The sequence below is a fragment of the Gadus macrocephalus genome, chromosome 16 (assembly GCF_031168955.1).
Source record: "Gadus macrocephalus chromosome 16, ASM3116895v1".
Taxonomy (NCBI): Eukaryota; Metazoa; Chordata; class Actinopteri; order Gadiformes; family Gadidae; genus Gadus; species Gadus macrocephalus.
Window position 1 is genome coordinate 8698073 of NC_082397.1, and position 14232 is coordinate 8712304.

The following is a 14232-nucleotide window of genomic DNA, read 5'->3' on the forward strand; positions in this document are numbered from 1 at the left end:
CTGTTCGGATCAATTTCTCAGGACTATTTGAACATCAGCGGCAGAAGCAGCAGGAGCCTTGCATACCCTGCAACACTTCCATCTTCCACGTTGGACTTGATGCACCTCGCTGTGTTTGAACACCTCCCGTGGTGTTTGATCGGCCGAATCCCGACTCAAAGCCGGGAATCTCTGCCAAGTCTCACCTGTTTACATGGGAAGCAAAGATCTCGGACAAAGCCGTTGGGAGAGACACAAAGCTAATCAAATAGAATAAAGCACTGATCATTTAATGGCAGTCCTCTGTGGAAATGCAGGCTTTCAGAAGGATTTGAGGGACCTCGCAGATTGTTCTTGCAGTACAAGGTAACCAGGATGTGCTTCTCCTGAAGGGGGCGCCATCCCCCCCAGTTTCATGGTACCGGGTCCAAGATGCATAATGCTCTGGCATCGCTCTGGCCTGTAGGATGATGATTAGAATGACGAGTTGATGGAGGCGATACACACGCACACCTCTAGCGATGGGAAGAAAAGCAATGTTCCACAAGACTAAACATTCATTACTTTGAATGAACCGCCATTAAACACATGAGACATGCCTAATTAGGCCACAGGAATAATTAGAACTGTGATTATTTTCTCCACAGGCCAAACTACCTAAATGGAGATTGACACCCGGGAGATGTAGGAAGGTTTACAAGCAGAGAGTGGAATGAATACATTTCCACACACACACACACACACACACACACACACACAGGGTGGCCGGGAGTACCCACACAAGTACTCCCGGCCGTGCGATACAGAGCCATGGTTGAGTTGGGGGGGCTTTCATGGACTGCATGGTGAACCAGGGTGCCACCTCGACAGTCTATGATCAAAACACTAGGAAAACCCACTCTAGTGTGAGGGGTGGCCAAGACGCTGGCTCGGTTTGACATTGTGAGTCAGTAACCCTAGCAACCGTAGCTCCATTCTTCTATGGAAGCTTTTCTAGTGGTTACAACTTGAAACTACTGCAGTGTCTGCCTCGAGGCACGTCTCTGATCGTCATGTGACCAACAGTATAAAGACCACAAGACGCTCCCTCTTCAGAAAGAAGCCATTACAACCCCGGCCTTGAACTGTCTGCAAGGGGGTTGGGGGTCTTAAGGAGAAACCACTATTGTGAGTGTTGGGGGGGGGGGGGGGGGGGGGGGGTTGCAGGGGATACCACTTGATAGGAGCCTTTCATCTCCAGGCCCTATTCCCCCAGGGGAGCAGGGGCCAACCGCACCCCCCCCCCCCCCCCCTCCCTCATCTCACCAGGTGGGGGCAGCACTGCACCCCTGAAAGGGAACAGGTGCCTTGGGATGGGGGCTGGGGCAGGGGGTTGTGTTTAGCATTTTGTTCATGCAGTGAGAGATTGGGGCTCTTCTGACGATACATATGATGAAAACCCGGTGTCATCAAGTTCTTTATACATATGCAAAGCAGTGAGATTGCAGGTTGCCGTACATCTTAATGGGAGCCACTGGCACCGACAGATAACGCCCATGATTGACAACGGACCTATCTCACCGTATCACGTCACTATAGGAGACATGTCTCAAGTGATATCTCACTGCGAGATGCCCTTTGCTCCTCCATCATAAGAGTCACCCGGCTTCTTCACCAAACCCAGGCACGTGCAACACGATCTCGCAGAAACTCAGACGACACAAGCCAAACCATGATATGTTCACATTTATTGTGCAGTGACTTTTATATACATATATTTTATACACCTAATTTACATCAACAGAAATAAATTAATCTGCTAATATTTCATAATTGTTCTTTAGTGTCGACAGCGTGCGAGCGTGCCGACGCCACGATAAGAGAGGGGGCACATTTCCGATCGGACATGTGAGTGACAAGGCAGAATCATGTGACTACGTCGAGATTAGTCTACGTTCAAATTAGTGTTCACACGTTACACATTTCAAGAATCCGTCAGTAGGTCTTTAAGCTAGGAGATACAGTGTTACACAATCAAAAGGGTGCATTACAGAATGCTACGTTTGTCTCACTACAAAACATTCAAAATGCAGTGTCTTTCTCACGACTATAAAAATGGTGTCTCGCATCTCGGCTAGAGAGACTCTACTCTGGAGGTTACAGGCAGATTGTGTACTTTTCGGACAACAATGTTGTGAAGTGTGTGTCTGTGGATGATGGCTGCTTCAAGCGGCCTCCCCTGGCGCGAGGCAGACTGATTAGACCCTGGGGCTGGGTGAGGCCGCACACCTGGGGTGCGTTGGGCGATCCATGCACACAGTATGAACCAGCCATCACCACCACACACAGTCCACACATGTATTTTCCATTATAGTTGGCAGTCTAAATCAAAAGGCATCACTTTCTCTTGTTGTTTTTACTGCAGTTAATCTCGTTACGTTTAGTACTTAAAATACAATGTTATAAAATACATATTTTTTTATGTATTTTCCGGATTGATACATTTATTGATATTACTCAGCCAGAGGAGGTTACAGAAGCAAGCTAACGACATGGCCAACGCAATACCGGGAAGCCCAAACCAAATCTTCAAACTGTCTTTGTTTCTTTTTCTTCCTTTACATGGCTATTTCTACAATCGCTAAATACATCAACACACACAAGCAACCTAAAACACACCTTTGCAGTATTTACGGTTCGATATATATATCTTGTTTCGTTTAATAAAAACTAAATCTACGAAGCAAATGTGTAACTTGCCAGGAGTGTAGTGTACATTTCTTTTAGTGCTTGCAAACAAAAATACAAAATACAATTCTTGACATAACCGAGGCGAGAGTGACCCCTGGAGCCTTGGCGGGAAAAAAACATCCAAATAAACAAAAATAAAAACGGACTCAAAGTGTAAACCGTCAAAGAAGAGGTCCTCCACTACGAGTCCACCCTTTGTAAATCATAGGACAGTGAGGGGCTCTAAACACGCAGTCTAAAGAGGGGGGCCGGCTGGGCGGGGGAAGCTAAGCCACTAGCACTACTCAACAGCCCATACTGTAAATACACCGACACGCGAACGAGAGAGGGACATGCCTAGCGGACACCGACGACACTACCACCGACACCCCCCGTTTTACATCACACACACACACACAAGCACATACACGTTCTACTAGGATACACACAAACGGGTCTATAGCGCTAAGACCGCGCGGTCAGACCCCCCTGATAGACCTCTACGCCCTATGAGCATGCAGCTTTAGTGGAGAGACGCTGTTCTACAGTACTAGTCAGTGAGGATAAGGGGGGGGGGGGGGGGGGTGGTGGCGGCTGTGGAGGCTGGCACGGAGTCTGTGGTTCTATTATTACTATTCCTTACGCACAACGCCAGCGGATGGCTATCGGGTACAATGTGTGTGTGTGGAACTCATCAGATGCAAAAGGGGGATAAATCTGAGTATTGCACACGCTTCGCGCTCTGAACTCGGCAACGGGGAGGGACGACGTTCACACAGATGGAGAGAGCGAGCTCCCGAACGGGGGTCGGTTCGACGCGGATGATGATTCTTTGGAAGACTAAAAATGCGTTGCTTGGAGGAGGGCAAGGCAGGGATTGGGGGGGGGGGGGGGGGTAAGCATGCAGCACACAGACATACGTAGTGTCACACATTTCTTTGTACAGATGTCAGATTTCTGGCGTTAATGTACGACACGTGTAACCCTGGTTAGGACGGGGGAAATGACACTGCAGTTATCTGGAGATAATGGGGTTACATTAGTGAAGGTCACGGCTTAACGTTAGTGGTCAGTTTTTGGCAGTTAATCGGAAGAAAATAAAACGGGGGCGATGGCAGGAGACAAAAAAGAGCCATTGTACTAAATCAGAGGGCCTGTGTTTATGGCGGTTCCCATTGCACTAAAAGAATCGGGGCTGTGTCCTGGGAATCAGTCGCAGGACATTCTCTACCCTGTAGTGTGAACGCAGCAAATACAGCACAATGGGATGGGAGGAGGGAGATGATTTATGGGGGGTGAGTCTAGCGAGCTCTGTAATCGAGCTCGGATCTCTGCGCCGCAGCGAGAGAATACATTACATCCATATCCAACATTCTTAGCATGTTTCTGTTAAAACACAAAAATAGTTATAAACTCGCACGAAGAATCCCACGGAAAAGTAAGAAGAATAAAAAGGTGCCGAAGCTCATTCATTTGGAGTGGAGGGTTTGAGGACAGTTACGGGTTAAAAAGAGGAGAAGGCGTTACCATTGCTTCATGTTCTACACTAACGACAAAGTGGGGATGTAGTAGGCGGGAATGTGTGTGTGAGTGTGTGTGTGTGTGTGTGTGTGTGTCAAGGTGTGTATCAGGTGTGTGAGTGGGGAAGTGGTGAGGGTTCAACTTGTAAGGCAGAACAGTGAGAGAAGCATGAGGAGGAGGAGGAGGAGGAGGGAGAGGTACTTGGGGAGGTGAGGAGGAGGAGGAGGAGGAGGGAGAGGTACTTGGGGAGGTGAGGAGGAGGAGGAGGAGGAGGAACTTGGGGAGGAGGAGGAGGGAGAGGTACTTGGGGAGGTGAGGAGGAGGAGGTTATGGGAGCCGTGACGGTGGCCTCCTGCGGGTCCTCAGGGGGACTGGGGGGCAGCCTTGTAGCCCTTGAAGCTGCCCAGCAGACTCTGGACCCCCTTCTTGACGCGGCGTGCCACCGAGTCGGCCGGGGGGGTGGGCAGGCAGGAGGCCAGGCTGGGGGGCCGCGCGTCCAGACACTTCTGGTAGCGGAGCTGCGGGGACGCCACACACACACACACACACACACACACACACACACACACACACACACACACACACACACACACACACACACACACACACACACACACACACACACACACACACACACACACAGAGAGAGAGTCAAGGAGGTGCCTTTTTAAACAGTCAAGCATCCAACCTACCTACACACCCAGCCAGGGCGTAAGCTAGTGATCCATGCATCCTACCCTGTGATAGGCAGCATACAGTACATAACTAGTTGCTAAATGCATCACTAGCATCTACATGTTTTACTATTGTGACTGTTATAACATATTACCAAAATCAGAGATGGACCAAAAGCAAAATGTAACACATTGCATATTGTCCTTGACCCTGAACCATGTCAAGTTGTCAACCATGGCAGCCTACAGCAGACAGACACACACCCTACAGCAGACAGCCTACAGCAGACAGACACACACCCTACAGCAGACAGACAGCTGCACTCAGCGAGTCAGACTGCTCGTTCTGGGCTAGAGGCAAATACAAATCCGACTAATAATCACTTGTATTCTGACATGTATTGATTCCTACTCTGAATGGAAGGATTATGCTGTCTTTCAATATTGATGAGCTCCCTCACACTGACAGGGCTGACAACAGAGAGGAAGGAGGACTATGAGACGGCATTAACTATTCATCCAGATCAACTCATCCTCTGCTTGTGAAATGTCAATTGAAGTCACATTAAGGAAACAACAGCCATCCCAGTAACAGTGTTTTCAATACAAAGTAGCGACACCATTTTACTGTAAATATAGTTGCTTCTTATATTGTACATCACTGTTGTTTTTACACCATCCTGTGAGCAGCCACCCTTTGGTCTTCCTGTGCATCCTGTTTGTGGTGGTGAAGGTGGTAGTCATACTGATAGTGGTAGAGTGGAGGTGGTGGTGGTGGTGGTAGTGGTAGAGGTGGAGGTGGAGGTAGTCATACTGATAGTGGTAGAGTGGAGGTGGTGGTGGTGGTGGTAGTGGTAGAGGTGGAGGTGGTGATGGAGGTAGTCATACTGATAGAGGTGGAGGTAGAGGTGGTGATGGAGGTAGTCATACTGATAGAGGTGGAGGTGGAGGTGGAGGTGGAGGTAGTCATACTGATAGTGGTAGAGGTGGAGGTGGTGATGGAGGTAGTCATACTGATAGTGGTAGAGGTGGAGGTGGTGATGGAGGTAGTCATACTGATAGAGGTAGAGGTGGAGGTGGTGATGGAGGTAGTCATACTGATAGAGGTAGAGGTGGAGGTGGTGATGGAGGTAGTCATACTGATAGTGGTGGAGGTGGTGATGGAGGTAGTCATACTGATAGAGGTAGAGGTGGTGATGGAGGTAGTCATACTGATAGTGGTAGAGGTGGAGGTGGTGATGGAGGTAGTCATACTGATAGTGGTAGAGGTGGAGGTGGTGACGGAGGTAGTCATACTGATAGTGGTGGAGGTGGTGATGGAGGTAGTCATACTGATAGAGGTAGAGGTGGTGATGGAGGTAGTCATACTGATAGTGGTAGAGGTGGAGGTGGTGACGGAGGTAGTCATACTGATAGAGGTGGAGGTGGTGATGGAGGTAGTCATACTGATAGAGGTGGAGGTGGAGGTGGTGACGGAGGTAGTCATACTGATAGAGGTAGAGGTGGTGGTTCTGTTGTCACTCACCATGCAGGCGGCCTGGACCGCCTCGCTCAGGCTGGCGGCGTTGGGCTCACACCAGAACATGTGGCAGATGAAGTCCCGCGGGCCCTCGGCCATGATGAAGGCGAAGGAGTGCACGTCCTTCCCCACGCCCATGAAGGACAGGAAGCGCACGCGGTTCTCTGACAGCACCTCCTCCGTCTGGGGAAACAGAGAAACACGCGGGTTAGCGTCTCCCCTGATCAACACCGGACGCTTCGGGGCTCCCAGGATGAAAGGAACTGTTTACCTGGGAGTATATTTTACCTGTCATGTGAGTATAGTGAGAATGTTTACCTTACTAAATAGTAGAGCGAGTTTATGTTTATACCTGTATAGTAAGTCTAGAGAGGATATGTTTTACCTGGATAGTATAATGAATCAAGTGAGAGTATGTTTTTACCCGTCTTCAGAGTATACTGAGTTTGCATTTGACAATCCAGTCCATGCGCAGAGGGGCAGTATTTTTGATCTGTCTTGAGAGTATAGTGAGAGTAGGTTTTACCTGTCTTGAGAGTATAGTGAGAGTAGGTTTTACCTGTCTTGAGAGTATAGTGAGAGTATGTTTTACCTGTCTTGAGAGTATAGTGAGAGTAGGTTTTACCTGTCTTGAGAGTATAGTGAGAGTATGTTTTACCTGTCTTGAGAGTATAGTGAGAGTAGGTTTTACCTGTCTTAAGAGTATGTTTTACCTGTCTTGAGAGTATAGTGAGAGTATGTTTTACCTGTCTTGAGAGTATAGTGAGAGTATGTTTTACCTGTCTTGAGAGTATAGTGAGAGTATGTTTTACCTGTCTTGAGAGTATAGTGAGAGTATGTTTTACCTGTCTTGAGAGTATAGTGAGAGTATGTTTTACCTGTCTTGAGAGTATGGTGAGGGTAGCCGGGGCCACGTTGACAGAAACAGGGGTCCAGTCTTGTTTGTCTTTCGCATTCATAGCAACTTCAAGAGCCTCATTCACCATGTCGACCCCTGAGAGTGATACACACGCAGACATAAAGTTTAACGACTGCACCTTCCCAAAGTAATAAACAACACTCCTTCTCTCTGTGGGTTCTCTCCTTACCGACGGGCTTGGCCACGGCCACGTTCCCCAGGTAGTAGACGTGGAAGCGCTGGAAGAGCTCGCTTTTTGGGGCGGGGAACTCCTGGACCATGGGTCTGGGGGAGTCCGAGTCCAGCCTGCTGAGGCCTGGCTTGGAGGCCTTCCTCTCAGTCATTATCTGGGGGTGTTGGGGGAGATGGACATGGGGTCATAACCAGGGCGATATATGTTCACATTCAAAGAGTCCGAATTCTGCACAGCAGAAAGGTTACCGCATTTCATCCCTGATCTCTGAAGCCGTGAACTGCAGACTTCGGGGATCTTATGGTAAAAAAAAGTCTGCTAAATAAGGGACCGACTGAACGCTAAAGGTGAATGAGGGGCGGACCTTGGAGCACATCTCATGCAGGCTGGTGGCGATGTTCTTGGCTGGCGAATCACAGCGGAACACGTGACACTTGAGGACCTGGGTCAGGTTGTCCCGGGCGACGTACGCAAAGTCCCTGGGGGAGCCAATCAAATCACGCCTCGATTAAAAAACACAATCTTTAGCGTCATAAGCCTCATACACTATACATAATAGAACATGCACCAAACCATAAAATACATTTTGTTTCACAAAACGACGGTAAACAATGACCACGGGGGTATACCTTTCCCTATTGGTGAAAGAGAAACGCAGCATGGAACGAGGAAAGAGAAGGGGGGTTAGAAAGCAGTGGCATCAGAAACCTTCTCCGGGACACCCGGGCAGTATTGTGCAGTACATTTTACACGCCACTAGATGGCAGTATAGGTTCAAGACATGGGTTGTACTCTTCACAAATTATGCAAAAGAAGTAACTAGTAGGTTAATTCTGTAAGGGTGCAAACGCACCCACTAAAAAAGTCCCAACAATTGTTAAGAAAATATAACTAATATAAGTTGTCGTGTTATTCCTAACATAATAATGAGTGTTTGTAAAACATCAAGCCCTGACTGGGACGTCTCAGACGGTGTCTGGCCCTCGTCCCGTGGAGACTGACCTGCCGTTGTCCCTCCCCACGCCCCACACTCGGATGCTGGCGATGGGCTGGCCGTGCAGCAGGGTCTGGCCCAGGGGGTCGATCAGGTTCATGGTGTCGTTCTCCAGGACCATCAGCATATCCTTCCCCTGTCCGGGCAGACACAGGAAGGATTTCACTACATCACCACTAGAGGGACAGCCAGGTCCTCCTTATGGTGGAGATCTGGTGATTTCACTCGATCTCGACTAGATCACGACTAGAGAGGAGCCACTAGATCATATGTTCTCCCTAGGGTAGTGATTTTGTGATTTCATTAAAACACTACAGCCACTTGGAGTAGAGAAAACAATGCTTGCGTTGGTTTTTGCACTGCATTTTTGTCTAAACTTAATAATTTGATCTAATCCACTAAAGGGGTAGGACAGCATCGTCTAGTGTTTAGGATATTGGACTACCAGCCCAACAGCCTATAGGTTCCAACCCCAATGCAGCAGTCTGCCTGCTCCTTAATAACTATTCAATAAGAAACACCAATAAAAACTGAATACACCGAGGGGTTGCTAAGGAGGAAGGTATCAGCCACATGAGCATAAAACACATTCAAGTATTGAAGCAACATGAAGAATAACACCCAGCAAGAAAACACATTATATAGCAGCAGAGGGCAGAGCCAGCATAAGCGATAAGCCCATAATCTAATCATCGACACAGCAGCTGACAGACTCCTTAAAAAGGTGAACCCGACCTCGTTCTCCTTCAAAACGAGGCAATGTGTGTGGCATTGTAGCGCCCACGTTCACCTTTAAGACAAAGACAGAGGGTCCTTGAGCTGCACTGAGGCCACATTCACACCTGCCTCTTTAAAAGACAGTGAACCTACAACCAGCAGGGTAGTGGGTTATCTTTTTTTTTTTTTAACCTTTTACCTTTTTTCACTTTTAGTCTTTAAACCTTATTTAAAGTACTTATTATAACATTGACTGTGAGATTTATGTTTCTTCATGTCTTATGTTGTCTTGCCTTGTGATGCCAGGTCTTTATATTTTTACTGCACCTTCAGATGTAGCAATAAAACAATTACGTTGTATAGGTGACAAGTTGTGCAATGATAAATAAAGTCTATCTATCCATCCATCCATCCATCCATCCATCCATCCATCCATCCATCCATCTATCTATCTATCTATCCATCCATCCATCCATCCATCCATCCATCCATCTATCTAACCCGAGAGCAGCTCTCAGAGGGCAGAGGGGCAGAGCTCCAGCGGCGGGGTGGTCGCCGGGCCTACCTCTCCCCAGATGCCCACGGTGTCATGCAGGTTGTGTTTGTGGTAGGACAGCTGGCGGATGCAGTTGTTGACGGCGACGCTGCTCTTCCCCGGGGCCATGTCGTCCTCAGACATCTCCACCCAGCCCAGGGAGCGCACGGCGAAGCACTGCTGGAATGCCACCACCACCACCACCACCACCCGCACCGGGGAGGGGAGGGGAGGGGAGGATGAGCCAGGGGAACAAAGGAGACAGTCCAGTTAGAATAGGATGACGGGGCCCGGGCTTAGTCTTGTGTTGACACAGATGTTTAACATGTTCGCCGATCATCTGTGTTGTACATTCATGTTTTATTATTGCTCATCGTTGTGCCGGTGCCTGCTGCTTCATGTCCCCCCAGGGATGAAAAACAAACCATCCAATCCATCCGTCTATGAAGCCCACCAACAGTCTGTTTTTGGAGCGTTTCCTAATGATCACTGCTTGGCATTAGAAACACACATCTAGCCCAGAAACACCAGCATTCATTATTGATTAATAATCCATGCGGACATAAGGTCCAAAAAGTTCGTCTACTTGGGTGTCAACACAGTGCATAAGATTGACTGCTGAAAGCATGAACATGAAATGATCCAATTCAAGGTTAGGGACTGGATAAGGCTACACTGCGTAGATATTGACGTTTCATGGAGCGTGTGTGCCAGGGGTCTGTGTACCTTGGACTCCAGATCTGTGCAGAGGGGCCGGAGCTTCAGCTCTTCCTCAGACTGGGAACAGTTGTAGCTGCAGAGAGGAAGAGAGAGATGGGGGGGAGAGAGAGAGAGCGAGAGAGACACACACACACAAACAAACACACACACACACACACAAAGAGCGACAGACCGAGGGAAACAGACCGAGACAGAGAGGGGAGACGCACACAGACAGACAAAGAGATAGAGAAAGAGCGACAGGGAGAGTGACAGAGATGGGTTAGGAACAGTGAAGGCTGCAAACACACAGAGGGCCCAGGAACACTGTTTCTTCTGCATGAGTCACAGCATTTAATGGGCTCCACAGCGACCTACTTTAGGTTGATGGATGCGTAGCGCAGCGTCGCCCCCTCAAACTCCTTTAAGCTCTGGTCAGAGGTCACCTCGCCCTCCTGCAGGAGGAGAACAGGGGGGATGACTAGCTGTAGATTCAACACGGATCGAACTATGTTGGTTTTAATCACTGTTGGACAGAGGGAGCTGTAGAATTTGTTTAATTGGCCGAAATGTGTGTGTGTGACACACACACACACACACACACACACACACACTTGATTGAAACGGACAGATACAACACAAGAGAGCAAAGAACATCAGCAGCCTGGAGCCACGGTCTGCCTCGCTTCTTATAAACTCCTTGGTTACGAGGAACTGGGCAGTTCATACGGAGACGCATGTAATGTCAATCTTATTTACTGCCTTAAGTGACCAGTCTCTTTCTCTATAAAGAAGTCATGGCAGCGTTGGCTCAGCACAGGCCGGAGGTTACAGAGGAAAACACAACCAGTCCAGACTGATTTGAAATCCACCTTCCTAAAACCTGTCCCGACTACACCATGAGTTTGCATACAATCCACTTTTAATTCCTTGGAAATGAGAGGATTGGAGAATGACTGAATGACACATTTTATTACAGATAAATAATAAACTAACCTTCCACAGCTCTGTATCAGAGGCTCCTTCGTCGGGGTGGGAAAGATGAACCCACGGCTCCTGAAAGACATACCCGAGGTTAAGACACATGGCAGCACCTAATATGATACACTTTACTGAACATAGAACCATAAAAGATGTGTGTCAGTGTGTGTGTGTGTGTGTGTCAGTGTGTGTGTGTGTGTGTGTGTGTGTGTGTGTGTGTGTGTGTGTGTGTGTGTGTGTGTGTGTGTGTGTGTGTGTGTGTGTGTGTGTGTGTGTGTGTGTGTGTGTGTGTGTGTGTGTGTGTGTGTGTCCGTCCCCCACCTCTTGTTCCTCGCAGGGGGTGGTCTCCAGGGACATGCTGGAGGACATGACGCAGTCCCCCAGCTTGTCCTGGGCCGAGGGGGGCTCCCACTGGGTGGTGCCGGTGGGGATGTGCCAGTAGTAGGTCCCCGAGGTGTCCCGCACCCTCATCCAGCCAGAGGGCAGGTCCGTGTCCGTCTCGAAGGCGTTGGACTCCCAGAAGGTATCTGGGAGGACAGAAGAGATGCTGAGGCTGCACTGCACTGCACTGCACCATATCATACATCAGTATCATAAGACTCACTAACGCACAAATCACAACATAAATAGTACGGTGTCTCTGAGTGGAGGACGAAGGATATGTACCAACACAATGTCAAACGTATTTGTGCACATCCTCGATGTAAAGATCGCAATATCTTCTTGTGTGTGAATGAATTTAACATGATGTTTGACACAATTTAACATGGAATAATATGCCCGTAGAGGGTTTGGGAGAATACAAAACCCAAGCCTTTCTAAATTAAACACACCCATATCTACCAATAAATGAGAACTTAAAAGAAAAGTCTTATTGAGCATTATTCCTTCGTCACTTAGCAGATACGTTAATCTCATACGTTAAAAAGGTCAGAGTAGGCAAGGCAATCTTGCTAAAGGCTGCCTACAGCTGGGTATGGGGCATTGGGGATTGAAACCAGTAGCACCTCACTAACTGCGGCCTGTGCACGCATTTCAAGGTATGAACATCTAAGAGTCCAGTCTGATGATCATAACAGAAACCTTTTCAATAAAATTTGCAAACTACACTGCGTCAACAAAAATGTATAATTCATTAGTCAGCAATCCTTCACAACCCCGTTTACATAAGGGGCTCACTAAGTGGGGTGCTGGCATCGCCAAGGTGAGGAGACACTGCCTTAGCGACTGCAGTATTCCCTTCCCCAAGCAGGCCTACAAAGTGACACTCCAACACCGGGCCGGGCCGTCCATAGCACTGGCACCGCTGAAGGCGTACCTCTGTTGCCGTTGGGGGTGCTGTCGGGGGCCTGGTCTGTGGCCTCCTGGGACAGCGCCGGCCAGCTGGCCTCCTCGTCGCTGGGCGTCCCGCTCACGTTGGAGAACAGCAGGCAGGTGTTCCTCCCCACCGCCGCCCCCTCGCTCTGGGACTCTGTGTCGCTGCGCTGCTCCTCCTCCACTACCCGCTCCCCTTCCGCTACGCTGGACTCATCCTCCTCCTCCTCCTCCTCCTCGGACTTCTCCTCCTCCTTCTCTTTGTCGTCCTCCTCCTTCCGCTGCTCCTCCTCCTCCTCCTCCTCCTCTGGGGCCTCCAGGGAGTCGATGAGGACTTTGGAGGACTCCTCATCGTTCAGGTCGGGGATGATGGCGGTCTTTGGGGACTTGCCCTGCACCCCCTGTTGCTCTCCCTCGGTGGAGAGCTTGTGCAGGAGGAAGCCCTCCTCGTTGCCATTCTGGTTGATATTGCAGTTGTGGTCTTGGTGCTTGGCTACTTTGCGCAGCTGGTTGCGTCCTTCTTTGACCCATTTGGCGTTGTTGCCGGTGGACTCCTGGTCCACCCAGTGTCCGCTGTCATTCAGGTTGTTCTTGAGCTCCTCGTCCTGCTTTTGTTTATTGATTGCATATGACATGTCATCGTCATGGCCACCCATGGTAGCCTCACCATTCAACAGCTCTAGGGAGAGATAAGATTAGAGATAAGCGTTAGGATCGTTTAATCGTCAGATGTGTTCAACAAAAAGGGATTAAATCCTATAATGCCACGATCGAAGTTCTGTTGGCACTTTCACCGGACGGGCGGGTTTACTCATGTCTTCATTATGCTAGTAGCTGTTAGGTCACTGCGTACTGACTACCATTCACCGGGGGTTGTACGGCCCTGGTTCTGGTCGCTCCCCGCACCAAAGTTCGTCTCATAATCGTGTCTTGTGTTTGCGTGGCCGCAAGCGCTTTCAGCCTCACGCTTTCTCCTCCATCGGTAACCTCACCTCCACCAATCCTTGACATATCTGCCAGCACAGCGCGGCACCTTGTACTATTTCGATTTCTTTCACAATCGATCGTTTCCTAAGCCAGTAGTGTATTCATAAGCAGAACCGATACATGACACGGAACAATACAAAGCAAGGATTGTGTAGCTCGGCCTTAACACCTAACGGGCACCAGCCTCCTCCGCCATCATCGCTCCGTAGCTAACGTTAGCTAAGCTAACCTACGAATTACACCGAGGAACGACCGATTCCCGCGGTCACACTGATACCTCCGTGTGGAAGGTGTTGGTTTTACTCACCAATCTCCGTAAAAGCCCCCTTATTTTTAATCCAGTGTAGATATGAACTACATATTTCCGCACATCGAGGTAGCTGCTTTGGTTTCTAGGTGGTGTTTGTCAGCTGGGTCGTCTAGCGATGGAGGCTGACCGTGCGTCAGAGATGCGTCACGCCCCGTGCCGCTCTGGGACAGCACCACTGAAAGCATCCAGCGTGCAGGCCTAC

The 14232-nt window shown here is 49.1% G+C and overlaps 1 protein-coding gene across 2 annotated transcripts; it reads right to left on the bottom strand.

Moving 5' to 3' along the window:
- Positions 1-1686: 1686 nt before the first annotated feature.
- apbb1 (amyloid beta (A4) precursor protein-binding, family B, member 1 (Fe65)) lies at positions 1687-14195 on the bottom strand. Of its 2 annotated transcripts, none has more exons than XM_060075798.1 (13): positions 14028-14195; positions 12738-13412; positions 11741-11946; positions 11435-11494; positions 10817-10893; positions 10466-10532; positions 9770-9916; positions 8496-8623; positions 7858-7972; positions 7491-7647; positions 7281-7396; positions 6409-6585; positions 1687-4727 (listed from the first exon to the last, which is right to left on the bottom strand). In XM_060075798.1, exons 2-13 carry the CDS (start codon positions 13387-13389, stop codon positions 4572-4574), a joined length of 2058 nt encoding a protein of 685 aa, XP_059931781.1. In that variant the 5' UTR covers positions 13390-13412; positions 14028-14195; the 3' UTR covers positions 1687-4571. The 2 variants fall into 2 exon arrangements, with proteins under 2 accessions (XP_059931781.1, XP_059931780.1); XM_060075797.1 differs by having other exon boundaries at positions 9770-9919.
- Positions 14196-14232: the final 37 nt, after the last annotated feature.